The 22180-nt window shown below is 51.3% G+C and overlaps 1 protein-coding gene and 1 long non-coding RNA gene across 2 annotated transcripts; one reads left to right on the forward strand and one right to left on the reverse strand.

The window, feature by feature from the left end:
* LOC120389278 lies at positions 1-17463 on the forward strand. The gene is made up of 3 exons (XR_005590852.1): positions 1-99; positions 7792-8074; positions 17224-17463. It is a non-coding gene; the product is annotated as an uncharacterized LOC120389278 (long non-coding RNA).
* On the reverse strand, positions 1434-1745 carry LOC120389277 (histone H4-like). The gene has a single exon (XM_039511732.1). The coding sequence runs from the start codon at positions 1743-1745 to the stop codon at positions 1434-1436; it is 312 nt and encodes a 103-aa protein (XP_039367666.1).
* Positions 17464-22180: the final 4717 nt, after the last annotated feature.

The following is a 22180-nucleotide window of genomic DNA, read 5'->3' on the forward strand; positions in this document are numbered from 1 at the left end:
TGCTGGAGGCAATTGCTGCACGCTCAGCCCTAGAGCGTGAATTCTTCTGTGTCTCCCCAAACAGCTGTGGTGCAAGCTTCCTCACGCTGCTTTGCCAAGGTGAATTAAGCCTGATGTGGAGGGGCTCATTCTTGAAAGAGGAGTTTGGACTCTCTGGTTCAGTGAGTCTTGGGTGTCCCCCCAGGACTGTGACAGGGAAGGGGTTACTGAGGGCCTGTGGACCCCATTAGCCCCGCCCCACTACACCTGCAGCAGATATCAGGTGTGGAGAAGGCTCACCTGAGGAGGGAGGGCAGAGCTCTGCTTCTCCTGGGAGAGAGGCCTGATTGCAGCAGAGAGACTGAGACAGCTTGCTGGTTGGGTGAGCCTCTCAACGGGTGGGATGACTGGACCCTTGGCAACCAACCAAAGGATGAGTTGTTTGAAGAGTAGGACGAGCTCCTAGACTTAATGGCTGACTCCATTTTGAGTTCTTCGTTTCCTTTTATCTTTGGACTTTTTTTAATGCCTCGAAGGGGTGAGAGTGAAGAGTGTAATAATGTGACTTCATTGTGTTACTTGGGAAATAGCATAGGCAATTTTTCTACAACCGTGTATACTCATGGGTAGCATCCTCTGACAGTTTGATTCCTATATACTTAGTACCGGGGACACAGTAAGGGTCCAGTCTAAGCCTGACTTAAACTTTTTACATGAAACATTCTGTTCTCGGCTGTATTCATTTGATCTCCACCCAGGCACTGTTAATGTAAATGAGATTTTCTTTCCCCTTTGGAGATAGCTACATTTATTATTGGAATATCTCCAGCTGTTTCCTAGAGAAATACACTTAGTCAATTCCACAGCACTTAGAAATCGCAGTGATTAGCACCTTAGAAATGCCGGAGTTTGTTTATGATTTGACTATATCCTATGTAAAAGGGTCTCATTGGTATCTCTCACGTGACCTGTCCTCAGACTAAGTTCAGGCACTGCTTTCTGAGTACTGGGTGTGTGATCTCCATTGTTTAACTGTTTATTGTCCCAGAAGTACTTGGGGACAGAATTTACACTTGTGCTCTGATATGAAAGTTCTCAGTACCTTCCTAACCTTCAGTATATTCCCACACTTTCATAAGCCGCTGTAAAAATGGCTGCTCTTTTCAGTGTTTGATCTCTCCCCCATTAGAGAGGAAGGATTTCCCAGCTATTAGGGGCCAAGCCTAGGATTTGGGCTCAACTCCCTGCTTCTGGATGGGAGTTTGGATTTCAAACTCCTGTGAAGTTTTGATCTGGGTTTTGTTCTCTTTAAAGAGAAACCAAGTAGCCAGTGTCAGGGTCTGGGGTGCTCCTCTTGTTAACCTGCAAGGCAAAGCAAGGGTTGGCACAGTCCGGAGGGGAGTGCTTGAGTGGCAGTGGTTACAGGTGTTTTCGAAGAGAATTACTGGCACAGCTTAGCCTCCAAATCCGTACAGAGTACAACCCTGGCGCTTCAACGCATAAACAACGTCCATAGCCGTCACAGTCTTCCGCTTCGCATGCTGGGTGTAAGTAACAGCATCTCGGATCACGTTCTCCGGAACCACTTTCAGCACCCCGCGAGTCGCCTCGGAAATGAGCCCTGAAATACGCTTCACTCCCCCACGACGAGCCAAACGACGAATAGTGGGTTTCGTAATGCCCTGGATGTTATCCCTCAACACCTTCCTATGGCGCTTAGCACCTCCTTTCCCGAGACCCCTGCCTCCCTTACCACGACCAGACATATTCGCTAGAGTTTGATTGGCAGTGGTGTTAGGGAGATGACATCCAGTTACCACAAGCAAAACTCCCTCTGTCGAGAGCAGTGGTCTCCAAAGTGGGGTGCGTGCAAGAGGATCCTTCGGGGTGCACAGCAGGAGAAGCGCCACCAGAGCAGCAATGCTTTTTTTTTTTCCCCCCCGTCCCTCGGCAGTTCGGCCAGGAGTCCAAGTGACCTAATTTGTTTGTTTGTTTGGGGGTTTTTTGCTTCGACAGTTCGGCTGGGAGCAGGGGGTGCGCGATCAAAAAAGTTTGGAGACCACTGGTCTAGAGGCAGGGGCTAGCCAGGTAAGTCCCCATCCTGGATACTCCAAGAAGCATCACACTGGGGCCTAGGGAGTCTTGTGCTACTGTAATATAGACCTGCCCGTTGCAGTAAAGATTTCAGGCTGGATCATAAGGACAAACGCTGCCTGGATGTGAGGTTTGAGAGTTTCTAAACAGCTCACATTCTTTGTCTGAAATTGTGACATTTGAAAGAGAATTCACCAGGGAAAACAGCTCTGAGAAGTGCCCTCCAGCAAGGCAGAGGAGTTGGTGGTTGAACCGAGGTGGGGGGGTGGGGATTAGAAACCTTGCATCTATACATTGACAAAAGAGGATTTCAAGTTCCTCCCAAATGCTTTCTCTACCTTGCCTCCAATACTTTGCAAAACTTTCTGATTAGAGACCCATTAAAAGCAAATGGCCTTGAACTCCCCGTGAACTGGACGTTAGGTAAAGGACTAATTTACACTTCAAATAAATGAAGCAGTTTGGCTGTGGATCAAAACATAGTTAAGTTCAATGTGATCAGTTTTCCAGTGAGTCATTTTTTTATGCATAGGCAATTTTATATTTTCTCTTATAAAATTTGCATGAGAACATTATGTAACCAGGACAGGGAGCGGAAAGCAGACGTGATCTATCAATATTGCAGAAAGTGATCATCTCCAACCAAGGTCCTACTGAAGCTTTTCTAGAGCCCTGAAGCCTGTTCCTGTTTATTTAAATTCAAGTTACATTGAACTAAATTCTAAATAAGACGGCACGACTAAGGGCGGATTAAAGCACAGACATCATAATCCCAGGCCTAGGGTACCAGCTCCTGAAGACGTCGTGATTGTATCAGACTGTAGGATTTCGTTTTTTCTTAACAAAAGTCAGTTTCTAGCCCTGGATAGTTGCAAAGAAAAGCTTGAAACTGTGACCCAACGGTAACCAAAGCAGCGATAGCTGCCTGAGTCTTCAGAGAACCCATAACAAGAGCTTTGAGGAGTGTGATTGACCCATGCATCTCATTATGGTGATCGCTTCCACACCCAGTGCTCGGGAGCCCTGCCAACACCACTCCAGCAGAGGGCTCTGTGCGTAGCGCGAGGAGGCTGCAGTGGACACAGATCTCTCATCCCAGGTCCACCCCAGCGGCTGCGGTGACCCTGCAGCCAGCCCTGCTCCTAAGGTGCAAAGATGGGGCTCATGCTGTCCCGACACTGCTGCTCCTGCTTTTCAGGAAGGGCACGGAGCCCCCTGCCACCACAAAGTGGGGGGCCCTGTGTCACGGTGTGATTGGGGCTTGGACTGCTTTAATCCAGCCCTGGCTCTGACCTGCTTTTACAGTCCTAGGCTGATAAACTTTAAAGTGAAAGGGCCCCCCAGATCATCCAGTCTGACCTGTGTATCACAGCCCACCCGCACACTAAACCCAACAACTGAAATTAGACCAAAGTATGACAGCCCAGAGGGGATGAGACTATTTCGTGCCTGTAGTGAGGCGGAGTGGCCTCCCTCCGAACTGGAGTGTGAGGGGTCCACTACACTCCCCCGGTGGGTGGGGCCAAATCTGCCCCGCCCCCTCACCTGAAGTACCCGGGTGGGACAGGAAGTAGAAAAGGAGAGCCCTGGAGCTCGGTTGCTGCTGAGCCACGGGAGAGAGCGGACGTCTCATCTAGGGAGCAGATGGCTCTGCAAGAGTCTGGCCCAGCCCCTGGGTGGACCAACCCCTTGCCATCGGGGGAGGCAGAGGATCTTTGGAGCACGGGACCGTACACCCAGAGTCTGGTAGGAAGCAGAGCAGGGGGACCAGACTGTAGCCTGGTTCCAGTGCCGGAGTGTGAGTCAGCGGGTTGCAGCTGGATTCCCTGGGCTGGGACCCATTGGCGTAGGGTGGGCCTGGGTCCCCCTACCTCCTGCACCGAGAGAAGCATGGCTGCCAGTGGAGTTGGCGCCTATGGTGGGCTGCAAGAAATAACTCTGCAGGTCGCATGCAGCCCACAGGCCGTGTGTTTGAGACCCCTGCTGTAGAGAAAAGTGGAACCCCCCCAAGGTTCCTGCCAATCTGAGCTGGGGGAAATTCCTGCCCAACCCCACATAGAGCGATCAGTCAGACCCTGAGCACGTGAACAAGAACCAGCTGCCAAGCACCTGAGAGCGAGAATGCTCAGTGCCCCCTGAGAGTCCTGGCCCTCCCTGTTCCATCTTTAGCCAAGGCAGAGGAAGGAGACAAAAGACACCCCCAGAATACATTGGGGGCGACCCCTTTTTGCCTGGATTTCTTTCTTGTCAGAGCGTCTATTGTTCCTTGCACTCACACGTGAGAACTACCGTTTAGGCATCAGGACCACTCCTGATGGGGTTGGGAGGGGCTTCTTGGATCACCTCTGCTACCCCTTGGGGTCTGTGATAATAACTCATCTGGTCACCGTCTCTGACTAGAATCAGATTCTGATCTCATTTGCACTAAGGTTACTCCACTGAAGTCAGTGGAGTCACTCTGGATTTTCGGTGGTGTAAGTGGGGTGAGAATCTGGCCCTTGCATTGTAAAGTCTTTGGGGCAGGGATCACAGGCCAAATTCTGACCTCAGTTACACAGTTGGTAAATCCAGAGTGACTCCACTGATGTCAGCAGAGTCGCTCTGGATCTACACACTGTAACTGGGATCACAATCTGTCCCCGTGCTTCACTGTGAAGCCCCATACGTGTTTGTGGCACTATATAAATTAACAATAATAATCTCTTCCCGCCTCTCCATAGCAAACCAGGGGCTGAAGCCAGTTTTTTGCTCCAGAGCTCCTCACTGGCTAAATTATGCCTCTGCCTGATAGACCCCCCCTGTTCCGAGGGGAGATGGAAATGAATCCCATGCATCTCAGCTCATGTCATCAGACCGCCTCAGAGCTGTGACGCTGGAAATCTGTCGAGTCTCTGACAATGTGCCACATTCAAAAGAAGAGACTCCACTTTTGTTTTCTAATCGCAAGCCCCGGAGATGCACGTACAGCCAAGATTTAATCATTGGCAGTTTTCAGATAATAACTTTGTTGATAACACTTAAGTGTGCTCGAAAATCTTATCCGTGGCAATTGCACAGATATAATAATGCCAGTGAAGAGGAAAGGTACCATTTAGCAGTTCCAGAAAGGTTTGCGAAGAATCTGCTTTCTGTTAAGCGTGGGTCCTTAGGGAAGGGTAGCACATGCAATATTCAGAGGGACATGGAAATCAACAAGGAACAAGGCATAAATAGCTTAGGGGAAATTATTAAAGGAGATTATGAATCTGAAAATGATCAGAGGCGTCAAGAGATTTCCATGTGGGCAGAGATGGAAAATTTGGAACTGTTTAGAGAGCAGACGGATAAGAGGCAACATGATAAAAGTATGTGAGAGTGACTGGGATATGGCTTATTACAACAGTCTGTAACCCACTACGCTGGCAAGTGAAAGACAAAACTTTTGTCATTTAGAGGTGTTAAAAAACACACACACACACCTCCAAAAGACAAGAGTTTTGTCGACAACAGGCGCTAGCGTGAACAACGCTTTGTTGGCAGAAGCGCTCTCCTGCCGACAACACTAACGCTGCTCTTTGGGGATGGAAGTTTTGGTTGGCGGGAGAGCTCTCGTCTGACAACAAACAGCGGCTAAACAACACTCCTTTTAGTGGCATGGCTGTAGTGGCACAGCATAGAAATAGCCTAAAAATCTCTCCTCGGCTTTTTCTTTCCTTTCCCCCCTGTAACTGGAGAGATGTTAACAGGCGACTTCACCCTTGAATGGTCCCTTGAAATATGTGTTAACTACTTATGCTAAACAATCTGTTCCACCTTGTGTTTAGCTGTGACACCCTGAGTACATTTCCCAGACCTAAGGAAGAGCTCTGTGTGGCTCGAAAGCTTCTCTCGCTCACCAACAGTAGTTGGTCCAATATAAGATAGTCCCTCAGCCACCTTGTCTCACTAATGGGATAGAAAGGTAGTTTGGGGGGGCTTCTGTTTATTCAGTGACATTGAAAGGCTGCAAACTTTAAAACGGAGAAAAGGAAATGCTGTTTTACACAATGTAGAGCTAGCCTGTGGAACTCACTGCCACCAGAAAGCATGAGGCCAAGAGGACTGGGCATTTGGAGGCATTGTGGAGTAGGAACTTCCCACTTGGGAGGCTAACCTAGATGGACCGCTGGAATGACCTGGCCTGGCGATTCCTGTGTGACTGCAGTGCAGGGCAGACAGCATCAGTCCCCCATCCTAAATCCCCAGGAAAGTCCTGGTGACACTGCTCTTCCAGGCCTCCACAGTAGAAATTGTGGAGGAGCATCAATGGTATGGCCAAAGGACACAGGCCTCGTGGTTATGTGCATGGCAGCCCTGCCCTCACTGTGGTCCTTGCACACCTCAGGCAGCAGATGCAGAGTCCTTCCCTGGCCACACCGAGTTTCCCTGTCCTGCTGGACAAGAGCGTCTCCTACTTTTTGAAAAACAAGAACTCCCCCGTTCCACGAAATTCACCCTGCAGGTAGGTCTGCCAGCCCAGGTGGACAGAGGTGTGCTAGCAGGGCTCGCACCAGGGTGCTAACAATAGCACCGGGGACGTTACGGCCCATCAGAGGCCCAGCTGAGCTCAAGCCTAGGGGGTCGGGTGGGCATTAGCTCAGGGGTTAGTCCCAGTCACTGCTGGAGAAGCCATGTCCACACTGCTGTTTTTCAAGCTAGTGCGAGTCTGTCTACCTGGGCTGGGTGGCTTGCTCCCAGCTGCAGTGGCGACGAACCCTTAAGGGCCTGGACTCTGGGGGTGTCTACACAGCAACTAGACACTTGCCACTGGCCCGACTCAGACTCATGGGACTGTTTCATTGCTGTGTAGACATCTGGGCTCGGGCTGCAGGCCAAGCGCTGGGACTAGGGTGACCAGATGTCCTGATTTTATAGAGACAGTCCCAATATTTTGGGCTTTGTCTTATATAGGTGCCTACTACCCCCCACCCAATCCTGATTTTTCACACTTGCTGTCTGGACACCCCGTCTGGGACCCTCCCACCTTGCAGGCACTAGCTAGAGTCTGACCCTTCATTTACCATCCTGTAGTATAGGCCTGTCCTTGGTCTCAGTGCACTGTGCAATCCTTAGTTAACTTAGCTTCATTATCTACCCCCAGCGAGGTGGATAAGGATCATTGTCCCCATTTTACAGATGAGGAAACTGAGGCACAGAGACGAGACGTGACTTGCCAAAGCTCACCCAGGACCATCAGGGAGCTGGGACTGGAACCCATGCAGCGTCCTGACTTGCAGTGCTGTTCCTTGGCCAGGGCCTCTCCTTCCTCCCCTCTCACAACGTTTACCCCGAAACATGAAAAAAATGGAAAACAAAAAGCCAGAACAAAAAAAAACCCCAAATATCGGAACATCTGCCAGCAGCCAGCCAGATGGGCTGGAGGGCCGACTAGCTGCAGGGCTGTGTGCATTTTTGTTGCACTCTTTTCTATAAGAATGCCCTGCATACATAATCGCATTACAGCTTTTTCCATAACATTACAATGCTAACATAATTATATCACAGTATTTTCCGTAAGCCATTATATAATTGAAAACTGCCCATGGAAAGCAGCATCAGTTTCCTTAAATGAAAGCATCCAAGCCAATCGGGTGGATTATTGCCGACTGCTGCTTTTTAACCCTTCTTTTTATAATTGTTATAATTGTTATTTTTTTCATTACTGTTATGGGCTCTAATCCTGCCATCTGACCCACTCAGGCCTGGTCTACACTTGGATTTTACATCGATATATCTACATCTCTCAGGGATGTGAACTCCATGCTCCCGAGAGACGTAGCTCCACCACTCTCACCCCTGCTGTGGACAGCGGTACATCAGTGGAAGACTCCTCCCATCGACCTCGCTACTGCCTCTCATCGCGGTGAGGGAACCTCTCCCGTTGGCGGAGGGCGTGTCGACACAAGTGGTGCAGCTGCGCTGCTGTAGCATGTTAAGTGGCGACGTCCCTCAGGCAGATGATGGCACAGATCCCCCAGTGGCTGTAAGTATCCACTCACTCTGATCGGATTGCAGGATTGAAGCGAGGATGGGGAGGCCATGGCTGCGCTACAGCATACGCTGAGGGAGCCCAGCTTTGGTCCGATACTCAGCGATCATCCGAGGCCTTGTTGTTCATATTGTTTTATAACCTGCCCGTTCCAGCTCTGAATCTCCCCTCTGTTTTCACTCGTGTTGAGCCAGTGCTACCACCTCCAACCACATAGGCCCAGATCTTCCAAGGTATCTGGGTGCCTAACTCCCATTGGTTTCTATGGGGGTTAGTCACCTTGCCTGCATAGGCCTTTCTGAATAACCCACCCTCTACTTCTGCCCAGGAATAAATTACCACCAACATTGCCACGAGGTCTTTCATAGCTATTCCCTGCTCCACCACTGATTCACTCTGTGGGCCATTGCCAAGTCACTGCCTCACTGTGCCTCAGTTTCCCCTCTCTGTTAAAGGGGGAAATGATACAGCTACACTGTACAGGTGCATTGTGAGGCATAATTAATGCTTCTAAAGTTGGTTGAGACCCTCAGCTGGACTAGCCTCTCTCCCTGCTATTGTCTTCCATGGGGTATAACATCAGCTGCTCTCTAAACATAACCCATCACTGTCCCTCCAATCCCTCTCTTGGGTTTCAACCAGGCCAAACTCATTGGCTAACAATTCCCTCCCGTCCCTTAGGAGGTGGTGCCTTGGACTGTGTCCCATTGATTGGGATCAGGTGTCAGTTGCATTTCCTCTGCCAGCCTCTTCCCACAAGTCCATATTCTTCCCAGCTCAGGCTAGATTCCATCTCTTGTTTCCAGTCTCTGACAGTCTGGTTAACTGGGAGCAGCATCCCGTTTTCCTTGTGGGCCTAGATTTTCCCCTCCCTCCACCCCCACCCCAACACCCAAATGATTTGAGTTGGAAATATCCACACACACACCCCCAGTGACACAGTTATACTGACCTAACCCCGGGTGTAGACAGTGGTACGTCGACAGGAGAGCGTCTCCCGCCTCTCCCGGAGGTGGGTTAACCACACTGACTGGAGACGCTCCGTGTCCGTGTTGTAGCGTTGTCATTAAAGCACAACGGTGGCACAGCTTGACTGGTGCAATGCTGGCAGTGTGGACCAACTCTCAGAGGGTTACTGCTGCGGCTACTCTCCCTGCGGGGTGCAGGCGAGATTCACTTCCTCTCACTTTGGTGCTCTGGGTCAGAGTGGCCGCCCTGGTGAATGAAGCTCTCCATCCGGTCACAGCACAACGGTGGCAGGGCAAGCTTCCCTATTCACTGTCCCACCGTGTGCCTCTGCCCCATCTGTAGAGGTGAGAGGGTAGCGGTTCCCCCTGTCCTTGGCTTCTCTGCTGAGATTGTCTCCTAGGAGGAAGTCAGTGCAAAGTGTGGCTTGTGAGATCCTGTTCACTAGGAACTGGACTGTGACCCACCAACACGCTTCAGACGCACCATCAGACAGTAAAGCAGCCTCTGACTTCAGCTGAACTGGGCTGGATTCAAACCAATGGCCTAGAGGTGTTTGCCTTCCTATTCCATTATTAATCCCCTGCGGCACCCAGTCATGGATCTGGGACCTCCTCGTGCATCATGGCCACCAGGAACTTCCCAGCAGTGGCCAAAGAGGACAGGACTCAGACCCTCCAGGCATGGGATTCACAAAGGTATTTAGGTACCTGACCCCGATTGATTTCAATGGGAGTTAGGTGCCCAAATACCTTTGTGGATCTCACCGCAAGTCTCTACCGCTCGGTCTAAGGAGGATGTTCACTAGCTACTAGTGTCTGTGACACGCAGTTGAGCAGATCTGCTCCCTACTGGCTAGAATAAGGTCACCCTCCGCTCCCTGCTTGTCGGAACTGCATTATACATAGTGGACCACACTGGTCCCTGGTCTAGCTGTGTCGAGGCTACAGTCGTACCAGGGATAAATCTGGCTCATTAACTGGCCTGACACCATCCTATAAACTCATCCCCCGGGCTCTTAAATGTAATCGCCTTTTGCGTTTGACATACCAGTTTCTAATGGGCAGGTTCTTCCTTGCCATTTCCCCCCTCCTGCTCGGGCTCCATAAAACTCCTTGGTTTCTGGACTGAGCCCGGCTTAGTCTTCTCCATACTGATAATTACTAAGGTTATTCATGGTGGCTGTTGCCTTTACCCCCAGGAGGACGCTGCAGGATGCTCGCTGTGATCCCGTCCAGCGTGGTTTGCAGTGGGTGAATGAGCCTTTGCGTTTATACTGCACCTTCTACCAAACAATCTGGAGGGCCTGAGAAAGCTGGTGTTCTGTCCCCGAGTCTCACCGTGTCAGCAACTGAGGAGTCAAGTGACTTGCCCAAGATTAAGCCCTTGCAGAGCTGGGGGATAGAACCCAGGAGTCCTGACTTCGAAACCCCTGCTCAAATGAGTAGGGTCGCCCGGGGAGGGGGCAAGTGGGGCAATTTGCCCCAGGCCCCGTGCCCCACAGGGGTCCCATGAGCCCTGGCCAAGAATCCCTTCCCTGGCTACTCACCCGGCGGTGCTCCAGGTCTTCAGTGGCACTTCGGCGGCGGGCTCTTCACTCACTCCGGGTCTTCGGCGGCGGGTCCTTCACTCGCTCCGGGTCTTCGGCAGCACTTTGGTGGTGGGTCCTTCAGTGCTGCCAAAGACACGGAGCGAGTGAAGGACCCGCAGCCGCTGAAGATGCGGAGCAAGTGAAGGACCCACCGTGGACTCGGAGCGCTGCCCGGTGAGTACAAACGCCGCAGCGGGTGGCACCTTTTTTTATGTCCGCTCCCCTGCTTTGCCCCAGGCCCCCTGAATCCTCTGGGCAGCTCTGCAAACAAGCAGACCTGCTGCCTCCCTTGGCATGCCTGGAGATCTGTTCTGCTACGGGAGCCAGTCTGGTCAACTCCATGGAGAGGAACTTGGGGTTTACTCTGCAGTAGACGCCCCAGTCCGGCTGGGGTTTTCTTCTCCAGCTGAGCTGCTTGCTTCCTTCTCTTGCGGAAGGCTGGCTCAAGCATTGGACTAGAACCTGAGAGATCTTGGTTCTGTTCCCTTCTCTGCTGCAGACTCTTTCTGTGATGGAGGCACAGTGAGATGAAGAGATTTGCTTACAGTTTCTCATCTAAAACTTGGGATGATAATTCCCTACTTAACGGGGATGCGCTCAGGATCAGTTCATTAATGTGGGGGGGACATGATGTCCCCAGCTTGATGGAGTTCAAGCTCTTAGCATAATCTGATGCCAACCATGGGAACTCCCCATGTGCTGCCTACGTGCCAGCACTTGCTGCGACAAAGCTTGGTCCTCTGAACCATTTGCCACTTCCGGTGAATTACCTGCTTTCCATGATATAGCCTGGTACGATGTCTCACTAGTCATTCTCTAGGCCAGCGTACTGGGGGAGGGCAGATCCGTTACTGGCACTGGGGGAGGGCTCCTCTGAAGTCAGGAAGGCCTCTTTACACCAGCACAAAATTTGGCCTCTGAATTTTCATAAGACGCTTACCTGGTTCTGTGTGTGTAAATGCAAACGACACCCGCAAACTACCTCGATGTTCTTTTAACGTTGCAAAGTCAGGCACTCAGACATAGGAAATGCCAGGGTTGGGGTTTCCTGCGTAACCCGAATTCAGCCCTCTTGAAGCTATGCCTTATGATACAGTCTTTAACGACATGATCACGTACTATTTTTTTCCCCACCGGACCCCTGCCTCCAACTCTCAGGCAGCACTCCAGGCTCCTGGAGTCAATGTCATCCCTTCATCCCCCACCCACCGGGTTTAGTGTTTGTCCCCTCTGTGGTCATGCAGCTTCCTCCTTCTCTACCTGGGCACCAGCAGGGGGTGGCGTCGAGTGCCTGGGGCAACAGTCTGCCCGCTCTCTGATCCTGTGCCTAGCGCCGCAGTGGCCCCTGGCTGCCATGAAGAGGAATTGCAGGGGAAGTCCTGCTCAGGTGCCAACCCCAGGGCAGAGCATGTTCATTTGCTCTGTGGGGATGGTGCACATTCAGTCTGGTCACATACAGAAGCTGTGAGGGGCTGGAGCATGCTCAGTAAAGATGGAATCTCTGGAGAATTTAGCTGCCAAATTCTGAGGCTGCACTGAGCATGTGTGAACTGAGATCTATTTTTTTTTTCAGAAGCTCATAACTTAGCCAAATTTGGGCAGATTTTCATGGAGATGTCAAAAGCCCATCCATGGTGCCAGAGTGAACCTCGCCCTCTGCCAAATGTCAAGTCCTTGCGCCAAAGCATGGAGGAGCTAAAGCTTCTCAACAAAACAGCTCTGTGCATTTTTTTAACATGGGCAAAACACACCTTCCCCTAATGTTAATCTCATTCTCCTAAATGGCTGGACAACTTTTGCTGAAAGTTTAAAAATCAGCCTGAGGCAGACACCCGGCATGAGACATTATAGCCTTAAGACTTAAAGTAGGTGAAAGTTTTATAAGCAATTGAAAACAGGTCTTATGATGGAAAGTGCCAGCTCACCTTAATTTTAGATGGTGCTGCTGGACCTGCCTACGATTGCACTTCTGATGAAGACTCAAGAAGTCAAATTCTGTGTGTGTGTGTGTGTGTACACGCGCATCTCTTTCTCTCTCTCTCACACACACACACACACACACACACTCTTATATGACCCCATTACCACAGCATCTCAACCCCTTCAAGGGATTATGGATTTATAACTAATGTTCTTTGGAACTAGTGGGGGAGGTTTGGATTTTAGCGGTTTTGGTTGTTAAGGAACAAAATATCCAGCACATTGAGATCCTGAAAATCTGAAATCTCCCAGGCAAGCGAGTATGAATGAAATGGCTTGTTCAGTAATGGGAGCTTTGTGGTGCAAATCCATCCTCTCCCCCTCCCTGTTCCTCTGGATTGCTCCACTTTAGAGGTGCTGGGTGCTGACTCCTGCGTGGAGCAGACTTTGGGTCAGGTTTTTGCCCTTGGGTGAGGCCGCAAGGAGCTGTGCACAGGTAAGAATGGCAGAACCCGGCCTTGTATGCAGCTGGCACTTCTACCTCTGTCCTGATCCCTACTGGCAGGAGCTATTTATAATCAATCGCAGTCCGGAAAATTCCCGCACACTCTGGAATTCTTGTACCATCTGTTCCTGTGTTTTATGGTCCCTTCAAGGCAAACTCTGAGGCTGGGTTTGTGTCCACGCTGGTGTTCGCTGCAGGTTTGACTGGCACGCCTGCTCGTTGGGTTCTGCATATGTGGTTCATTAGGCACAGAGTAGGGCCGTTGGTACAGACTATTCCAGTCTTTGCAAACAGCAGTGTAATTATTGCCACATGGGACGAGATGGCCGAGTCCATGAAAGCTTTGATTTGCACGGAATGGGTAAGGTACTTCTCCAGGGGCGAGCGAGATGGGGTTTACATACCCGCCACGGACCTAGGGTTAACGAACTGTTCCAAGCTCAGTTAGTCCCCCCACCCCCACCCCCTACGTCTGTAGTGGGTCAGGCCCGAAGAAGACGCTCTAGGGGACAGCCTGGCACCTGCTCAGCTGGCTGGGACGATGACAGTCCAGTGGCTCTCGCTGGGGGAGAGCCAAGGCCTGAGTCAGATTGCAGCCTGTCGGAGCCTCCCAGCCCGGGGGGAAGTAGGCCTGACATGGGACTAGCTGGAGATACCTGGGATCTGTTAATGCTGGTTAAGGGAGGCCACGGTAATGGGGGCCTCACCCGAGGGGAAGGGGAGCGGGGCTGAGAGCTGAACCCAAAGCGTGGAGGCACAAATAACCAGCTGGGACAAAGACTCCCTTATTCGGTGCTGGATTTTCACCTGTGACTTTGGACTCGGCTACCTCAGAAAGGGGATGGGCTGCTGCAATGGCCTGGCTGGAGGGCTGAGCCATATGAGCCCCCAGAGCCAGATGGAAACTGCTTCAGTTCCCCCCACCAGTGGGGCTGCGGCCCTGTTCTCTGCCGGGAGGAGGAAAACAAGGGGCCGCGATGGAACAACAGGGGTTTAAACCACAAAGTGTTTGCATGTGTGTGAATACACAGAGCCTCGGTGATATTCACTCAGTGTTTCCCATTAACGGTGAAATATACCAATAAATTACCCCCTACTCCCTAACGTCTGACAGGCCTGTGCAACCTGCTTGAAACCTCGCCGAAATGTAACTTTCGGGATCAGCTGGAGATATAGGGAGTGTGAAATAGACAAGATGTGTCTCTTCTACAGTGGACGCCGATTGGCAGATTCCAGCGGATCTCTTTCTGCCTTGAACACTCGCTTCCCCCGCCCTTCTGAGACGCTGCATTGGCGATAGCAACGAAGTGCTAGCGAGCCAGTGTTCTGTCAGCCGCCTCCCCGCCGCGTAGCCCAGCTCTGCGAGCAGAGCTCCATGGTGGTGGTTCAGTCGGCATCGGTGGGAGCATGACTGGAGACCAGCCATTGCTAGCATCAGTGGAGCTGCTCCGCTTGAGAATTCTAAGCGGGGGGAAGTCTAGTGTAGACGCCACAAAGCTATGCAGCTATCTCGCTCTAAAAGAAACCCCTGAGGCCTTGTCTACCCCCAAACTGGTTTAGTTAAGCTGCTGTGAACCCCTGTGTGGACACTCTTGTTTCACTTAAGAGCAGTTTGTCCCAGTTTAACCCTGTTCCTAATTAAGCTAGACTGAAATAAGCCTGATCTAAACAGAAATAAGTGTTCGTGCTGCCTCTTGCACCAGTCCCCACATGGATGGGCCCCCAGGGGGTGGGGAACACATGCAGCGATCGGGGCCACTCTGTCCTCCTTTCTAGAGTGCTAAATGAGAGGAGAGTTGGGGGGGGTGTAAGTACGTAAAAGGCCTAGTATGGGGCACCCGTCAAGTTTTAAAGAGATTCTTTTTGTTTTGTCTTGGTTTTTTTTTTAATACACCTTAAACTAGAACTGTTTTAAAACAAACTTCTACACGTCCCAGAGGGTGAGTGGCTCGTTGGCTGGTGGAGTGATTTACAATCTTGGGGCCATATCATTGGTCTTCTTTGGGCCATTAATCATCTGCTGATCAGAGACAGTCTCTGTGAGTACGTAGCTGTCATATTCACAGCCACCGTGGAGAATAAGAGTCAGCTGGTCCCTGGAGCGTGAGAACAAACCCAGGCAGTGGGAGAAGCAAGTCACGCTGATGCGCTCTGGGAGGGCTGCCGATGATGACGGTTGACACAGCACGATACGCAACAGCGGGCCAAGCTGTGCTCACCTTGCTCCCGTTGTGTTGTCGTTCTGGGGCTGCTGCTGGGGAAAAAGCTCCCGAAGGGAAATCGAAGGCCTGATCCTAGCAAATCTCAGGCACATGAGTAAGGCTGAATATGGACTATTTACATAAGGGCTGGTAGAATCTCAGGGCCTATCACAAGCTGTTCCCCAGTCCCTGGAGTCCCACCGCATTGGCAGTTTTACCTGGGCAGGCTCCAGCCTGTCTGTTTTATTCTCGGGGCTTTGCTAGGAGGGGAGAGGATTGTGTTGTTGTTAATGCGCGTGTGGTTATTCAAAAATTCCATCTTCTTAATGAGACATAATGGAGTGTGCCCAAAATGTCCTGGTTGGCCAGAAAAGCAGACAACGAGAGCAACAAGTACCAGACAAGGCGGTCTTGGCAATCAACAATTCTCTTACATTTAGGTGGGGGAGTTCCGGATAATCAAGTCAGGCTGTAGGGAAAAACGATGGCCACATAGTCATGACTCGCCTCATCATCTTTGCCTGGGGACGTTAGCCGGGTGGGAGCAGTCTGAGCGGACAGCAGAACGGGATAGCGCTAAAGAAGGGGGAGCGGGATGGGAGCGGAAGTGTGTGGAAGTGGGATGAATCCTTCCTTGTGGGTCTAAATGCTTGTGAGGGAAGGTTCTCTGGTTTGGCCTCTCCCCTGCTCATCTTTCTGTTTGCAGCTGAGAAGTTGGAAAAGCCCATCCCTGCGCTGCCCACACCGAGGCGCGCACTGCAGTGCTTCAGCGGGCTGGGTTTAATGCCTTCAGGCTGGAGGGACAGCTCAGTCCAACAATCGGACTTGTCAGGGTGGCTGTTCCTGATGCTAGTCTGACTTTCGCTCAGTTTCTTCCCATTCCTTTTAATTGCACCTGTCTGAGCCACTTCGAGCGATTCCCCTTCCTCCTTGGAGTTCACCCCACACCGGGCGTGTATCTCTCCCAGACACCCTCGCCCCCACCTCCACAGCACACAAAAGCATCTGATTTTTATTCTTTGAGTCTACAACTCCAGTTGGCAAGGGCTTCCCCAAGCTCCCTAAGCTTAGTTGCTGCGGTTTCTTGTTGACCATCAGATGTGTGACACTGGCAGGCCAGGTGCCAGCCCTTGCTCAGGCTGCAGGCATTAGTTGAGAGCTGAAGAAGGTATTTCCCTTATAAGAATGTAGTTAGTGTTTAGACCAGGGGTAGGTAACCTGTGGCACAAGTGCCAAAGGCGGCACGCGAGCTGATTTTCAGTGGCACTCACAGTGCCCGGGTCCTGGCCACCGGTCCGGGGGGCTCTGCATTTTAATTTAATTTTAAATGTGTCGGGTTACATCATCCCTATGCTGCCTTGGTGGAAAGTTACAGCAGCAGGACAACAAGAATAGAGGAGTTAGATAAAGTTGTTATGAGAAAGTAGGGAACTGCCAGAGCGAGGCAAATGCCAGGTGGCCTAACTGGGATCAGATAAGTTGCATGGGAAATGGGAAACCAGTAAGCAAAGGGCCATGCATGTGAAAAGTGTGTGTATCAGACAAAGAACCAATCAGCAGCAATGTAATGTTGGTGTGTCTGACATTTGCTAATATGGAGAAGCCTATATAATATGATGCATTGTAAATAATAAATGATTCAGCTTGCAATCATATTGGTTGTTGTGCTTTATCCGGCCCGCATGCAACGCAACATAAATGAAGCTTCTTAAACATTTTAAAAACCTTATTTACTTTACATACAACAATAGTTTAGTTAGATATTATAGACATAGAAAGAGATCTTCTAAAAATGTTAAGATGCATGACTGGCACGCGAAACTTTAAATCAGAGTGAACGAATGAAGACTTGGCACAGCACTTCCGAAAGGTTGCCGACCCCTGGTTTAGACTCTATGAAATGCTTGTATGTTACTGCCTGCACTAATCTCACTTATCATATCTATGTCCCATGTTATAGGGTAATACTGAAGTGTTTGCTCTGCAATTGGAAAACCCCACAGGCAGGAACGATGCATTCCCAAGTGTGAAACATTTGTGATCTCTTGCCCAACAAAAGAAGGTCCATAGACTGTACCAGACAAATCATCGTGGAACATCAGAAGACAGACTTTGTTGATAGCTCCCACCCCCACCCCCCACGCCCTTATGAAGAGGAGATGTCCCATCATCTTGAACTCTGGGGGAAGGGAATAAAAATCCCTGGCAAGAAGAAACTGCTTCTTTTTGGCTGTTTGAAGGGTCAGAGACTGTAAACTGAGGCCAGAGATCCTCAGGGGCTGCCTCCTGGGTGAGCCCTGAAAGATTCTTTGAATAGACAGCTCACTACAACTCTGTCACTCTTAGGATTTAGCTGGTAATTCACTGGTGTGTCTGTTTGCTTGCTGTAACCGCTGTGACAAAGTCCCTCTTCTACCTTGGTGGGTCCTGCGCTTCTTGGCGGATTTGCTCACCTCAGTGATCTTCCCCTCTGGTGGAACCCACAGTCTGGATCAACAACTCCTGTGTCTGATCAGGAGTTGGGAGGTTTGAGGGGGCCCACCTCTACTCCGGGTTCCAGCCCAGGGCCCTGTGGATTGCAGCTGTCTATAGTGCCTCCTGTAACAGCTGCATGACAGCTACACCTCCCTGGGCTACTCCCCATGGCCTCCTCCAAACACCTTCTTTATCCTCACCACAGGACCTTCTTCCTGGTGTCTGATAACACTTGTACTCCTCAGTCCTCCAGCAGCACAGCCTCTCACTCTCAGCTCCTGGTACCTCTTGCTCCCAGCTCCTCACACGCACTTCTCTCCTCCTGCTTGACTGGAGTGAGCTCCCCTTTTTATACCAGGTGCCCTGATTAGCCTGCCCTGATTGGCTGCAGGTGCTCCAATCAATGTAGCTCTCTCTGGTGCCTTCTAGAAAGTTCTTAATTGGCCCCAGGTGCCTTAATTACCCTGGAGCAACTGCCATTTTGGTTCCCATGGTACTAGGGATTTGCTTAGCCTGGGGCTAACATACCTGTTCCTGAGTACTTTCCTGTAGCCATCCGGCCTTGCTCCATCACACCGCTAAATCACTCTCAGTTCTTTTTCCTAATTAATAAACCTTTAGGTAGTTTATTATAGGATTGGCTCCAGGAGTTGCCATTGGTGTAGACTCTACAGTACCAATTGATTTGGACTCTTGGGACTGGAAGCAACCTTATTCTGGTGTGATTTTTATGGTATGAGACCATTTATCACTAAGTCCAGTCTGGGTGAAAGCATAGACTGGGGAGTCTAGAAGGACTGTTTGACTCCGTGGTAAGACTGTTATAGTGATCCAGGAACTCACATTTGTTACTGGCTTGGTGAAATCTCATTATAGAACGTGCCACCCTCTGGGGTGTCTGCCCTGTTTTTGACAGCCTGCCCTGAGGTAGGCACGCATTTGTGTGCCTCTCCAGACAGTGTGACAAGGTGTCTCCATGGAACAAAGCAAGGCTCCCCTCTGCATCCAGGATCTGTGTGTCTACCTGCTGGCTGGGTGAAACTGGCTAGAGGATGCATGTATGGAACATCAGCAAAGAGTTCTTCAGCTAGGAGACTATAGACCTTATAGACTAACAGACATTTTGGAGCATGAGCTTTCGTGGGTGAATGGAACATGAATCTTGCTGTAGGCTGCTGTAAAATGTTTACTTGCAGTAAATTGTTCAGCCACTAGATGTTGCTGTGTGCTGTATAGACTTCCAGGCTGGGTGTTCTTCCTGGTAAACAAAGGAGAAGCAGCTGGAATTCAAGCTGTGTGGAAACCTGTTTCAAAGGTACTTTCTTCAATGCACCACCTAATTCAGACAGCTTGTGTGATTTTTCTGCACCATGCCCGCTGTGAATCTGGCCATCTTGACCATTTTTCTAAAAGGATACAGTGAAGATGCTACATACCATCTACTAAAGGGTGTTTTAACTGAGAGCAAAGTGCATCATCTCATTGTCTCGGGGAGGGGGAATCCCATGAAAAGCCATTGCTTCCATTGCTAGTAATTAAAATGTTGCATTAGCGAGAGCCTCTCTACTTTGAGACTATCACAATCCCTGCGTCCATGGGAGAGTTAGGCAAATCCAGAACCCCTCGCTGTAGCTGGCTTGGTGGTTAACTAGGTGATGGTCCATGTCAGGGGGCTCCTTTCTTGGGCTGCAAGTGAAGAATTAAAGCCCTCTGTGCATTAGAGGTTAATAGGGGAAAGCGAATCATTGCAATGGGGGAGACATCCACATGGCTGCCTGTGGGCCGTGATAATGGGAAGCTGCAGGAACAGAAGCAGAATGGTCAAGGGTGGGGCACAGTGGATAGCTCTTCTCTTCTCCCCCACCCAGGATTGGCCTAGCAGAGGGGCTGCAGGCTGGGGCTACAGCACTGCCAGCCCCACACATTCAAAAATCATGAGACTGACTTAAAAAAATGCCGGGGGGGGGCAGTGTTTCTTTATTCGCCTTTCAGTTTTTGAGCCATTAGGGGCCACTTGGATCACATCTTTAGGTGTCTCTGCAACCACAAGAGCTAGATCGTCACTTTTTGTTGTTTGTTTGTTTAAATGGAAACTAGGATGCTCATGTAATCACTTGAATCCAGGAGCTGGGGCTTTAAGAAAAACACCAAATTCCCTGAGACGACTGGAAATGGCAAGAGTTGGCCATGATGGGCTGGGGATGAGCTGGGTGGGAGGAGCATGCACCTTTCCAGTCTGCAGCTGGTGCTGAATGTCCATCCTTTACTTAGCACAAACCCTTCCCCTCCACCCCGCGCCCCACCACGTCTCCATACCTGTAAGCACAGGCAGCACCTCTTGCTCATGTTCAGTGACCTGGGCTCCTGTGGCTGGCTGTTTGCTCCTTGCTCTCCGAGTGTTAGGATGACACCGAGTATGTGAGGTATCAGGCCACGCTGCACTCAGGGCCACCACAACACTGGCCAGCACTAGGCCGGTTAAGTGGGGCTAGGAACCATGGACCAAATGGGCCATGTTCTTAGCTGGATCCTGTCCCTGACAGCTTGGGGGCATCTCCCTTGGCTGGTTAACTGGGTGTGTGCCGATGGGCTTGGTAGACTAAGGCTGGGGGAGAAGGACAAGGCACCCAGGGAAAGGTGGGTGAGAATGTGTCAGAGGCAGCGGGGAGAGGGAGACAGAAGCAAGTGGGGCCGTGGCCCTGTAAGAAATTGCGAGTGGGGCTGGGCCGTGGGCAGGCTCCATGAGCACAGCTTGGCCTCTCTGCCTTGGGGGAGGGGGTAACTCCTCCCCAGGGCTGTTCCCCGTTGCTTCACGCCTTGAGCTCCCATTGCATCGCTGACCTGAGTGAGCAGAGGTCCCCTGTGCTATTCTCCTGGGCCCAGAGTCCAGCAACCCTGCACCACAGTCAGGGGGCATCAGGGAGCCACTCTCCACTCCCGCCTGCCTCACGGGAGCGCAGGGGTAGCTTTGACAATGGGCGGCTGCACCCCCTTTCCCGCCTGCTTGCTGCATTTTCACAGCTCTCCTTCCTCAGCCGCTGAAAGGGGCTCCGAAGGCAAAAAACAGCCCTTGACTCAGTTTGGTACCAGATCAAACCCCCACCCCACCCCCCGCCTGCATCATGGAAAAATGCTAACAGGCTTCCAGCAGAGGCCACTGGCAGGTTTCCATCAAACAGCGGCTCCACCATTGCTTGTGCCAGAGGCAGGCTGAAAAATGAACAGAACGATCCCTGTGTACCACGTCCCCCTCCTCTGGCTGTGCTGAGCTGTTCTGCACAGGCCCCTACCCTGCCCCCTCTTTAGGCAGATGCTTTTTTCCCCTCTTCCTTTCCCCTCTCTTTGAAATAACTATGGCGACACTGGGAATGCTCTGTAGGGCCGGAGCAGACTGCGCGTGGAGCCGACGAGCCTGTTCACACGGAATCCTCGGCCCGCTCCGGGGAATGCTCCATCCGAAGTGGAGTGAGTGAGTGTACTAGGTATGAAGGAAATTCTGCACAGCGAGGCCAGTGTCAGGGCTGGTAATAAAACTCGGGTCTCCTGAGCCTCGGCCCAGTGCTCTGCTTCTCAGGACTAAGCTGGTTATGGCGTCTGAACTCCCCTCTCCCCTCTGCAGGTCAGGACTGTGGCATGCTGGCAGGGTGGCGTGTTGGCAAAATTTGTTCTGTTGCTGCCTGTGCTGCGGAGAGAGGGCTCTGGTCGCCAGAGCTGTGGTGTTGCAATAGGACTAAATGTGCTTGTACTAATCAGGGTGGGGGGGGAGCAGCAGGTCTCTTTGGGCTAGAAGGAAGAGCAGTTCCAACGGGCGGGAGCGGCATCCTGGTCAGCCCAGAGTCACGCTAATCCCATTGCAGCGCAGGCGCATCGCTGGGGCTGGCTGTCCTCTGGCGCGTCACCAATGCTTGGTGCTCGCTGGATGGTCCACAGAGATTTAATCTCTGCTCTGGAGAAAACAGCAGCCTGCTGTGTAGCTCCATTGAATGAGCTCCCTCCACTTAACTTATTAAGGGTACTAATGCAGGGGCACCGGAACGGGGGGTGGGGACCATGGCCCCATCTCCTTTTACCGGCCGTAAGGGAGAGAAGGGACGGAGAGGAGTGAGCGGGGGGTGGGGCCTTGGGGGAAGGGTCGGCACATGGGTGGGGGCTCAGGGAGAAGTGGTGGCAGGTTGCGTGGAAGGAGCAGTGCCAGGGTAGGGCCATGGCGGTTCAGGCACCGGGGATCCCCGCACATTTAGGGTGCTTCTGCCGCTCTTGCACTAACGAGGATGTATTCCTGCTCCAAGTGGTGCCTGTCTGCTCCGGGCCAACGGGCCCTGCTGACAGAAGGCCTCAGCCAGCGGGGAAAGATGGCCCCTTCGTTTGATTGCAAATATTTATTGGTAAACGTCGATTTCACCGTACACGCAAACTGACAAAACTATATTTCCATCCATGAG

This window comes from Mauremys reevesii, linkage group 23 (genome assembly GCF_016161935.1).
Source record: "Mauremys reevesii isolate NIE-2019 linkage group 23, ASM1616193v1, whole genome shotgun sequence".
In the NCBI taxonomy this organism is placed as follows: Eukaryota; Metazoa; Chordata; order Testudines; family Geoemydidae; genus Mauremys; species Mauremys reevesii.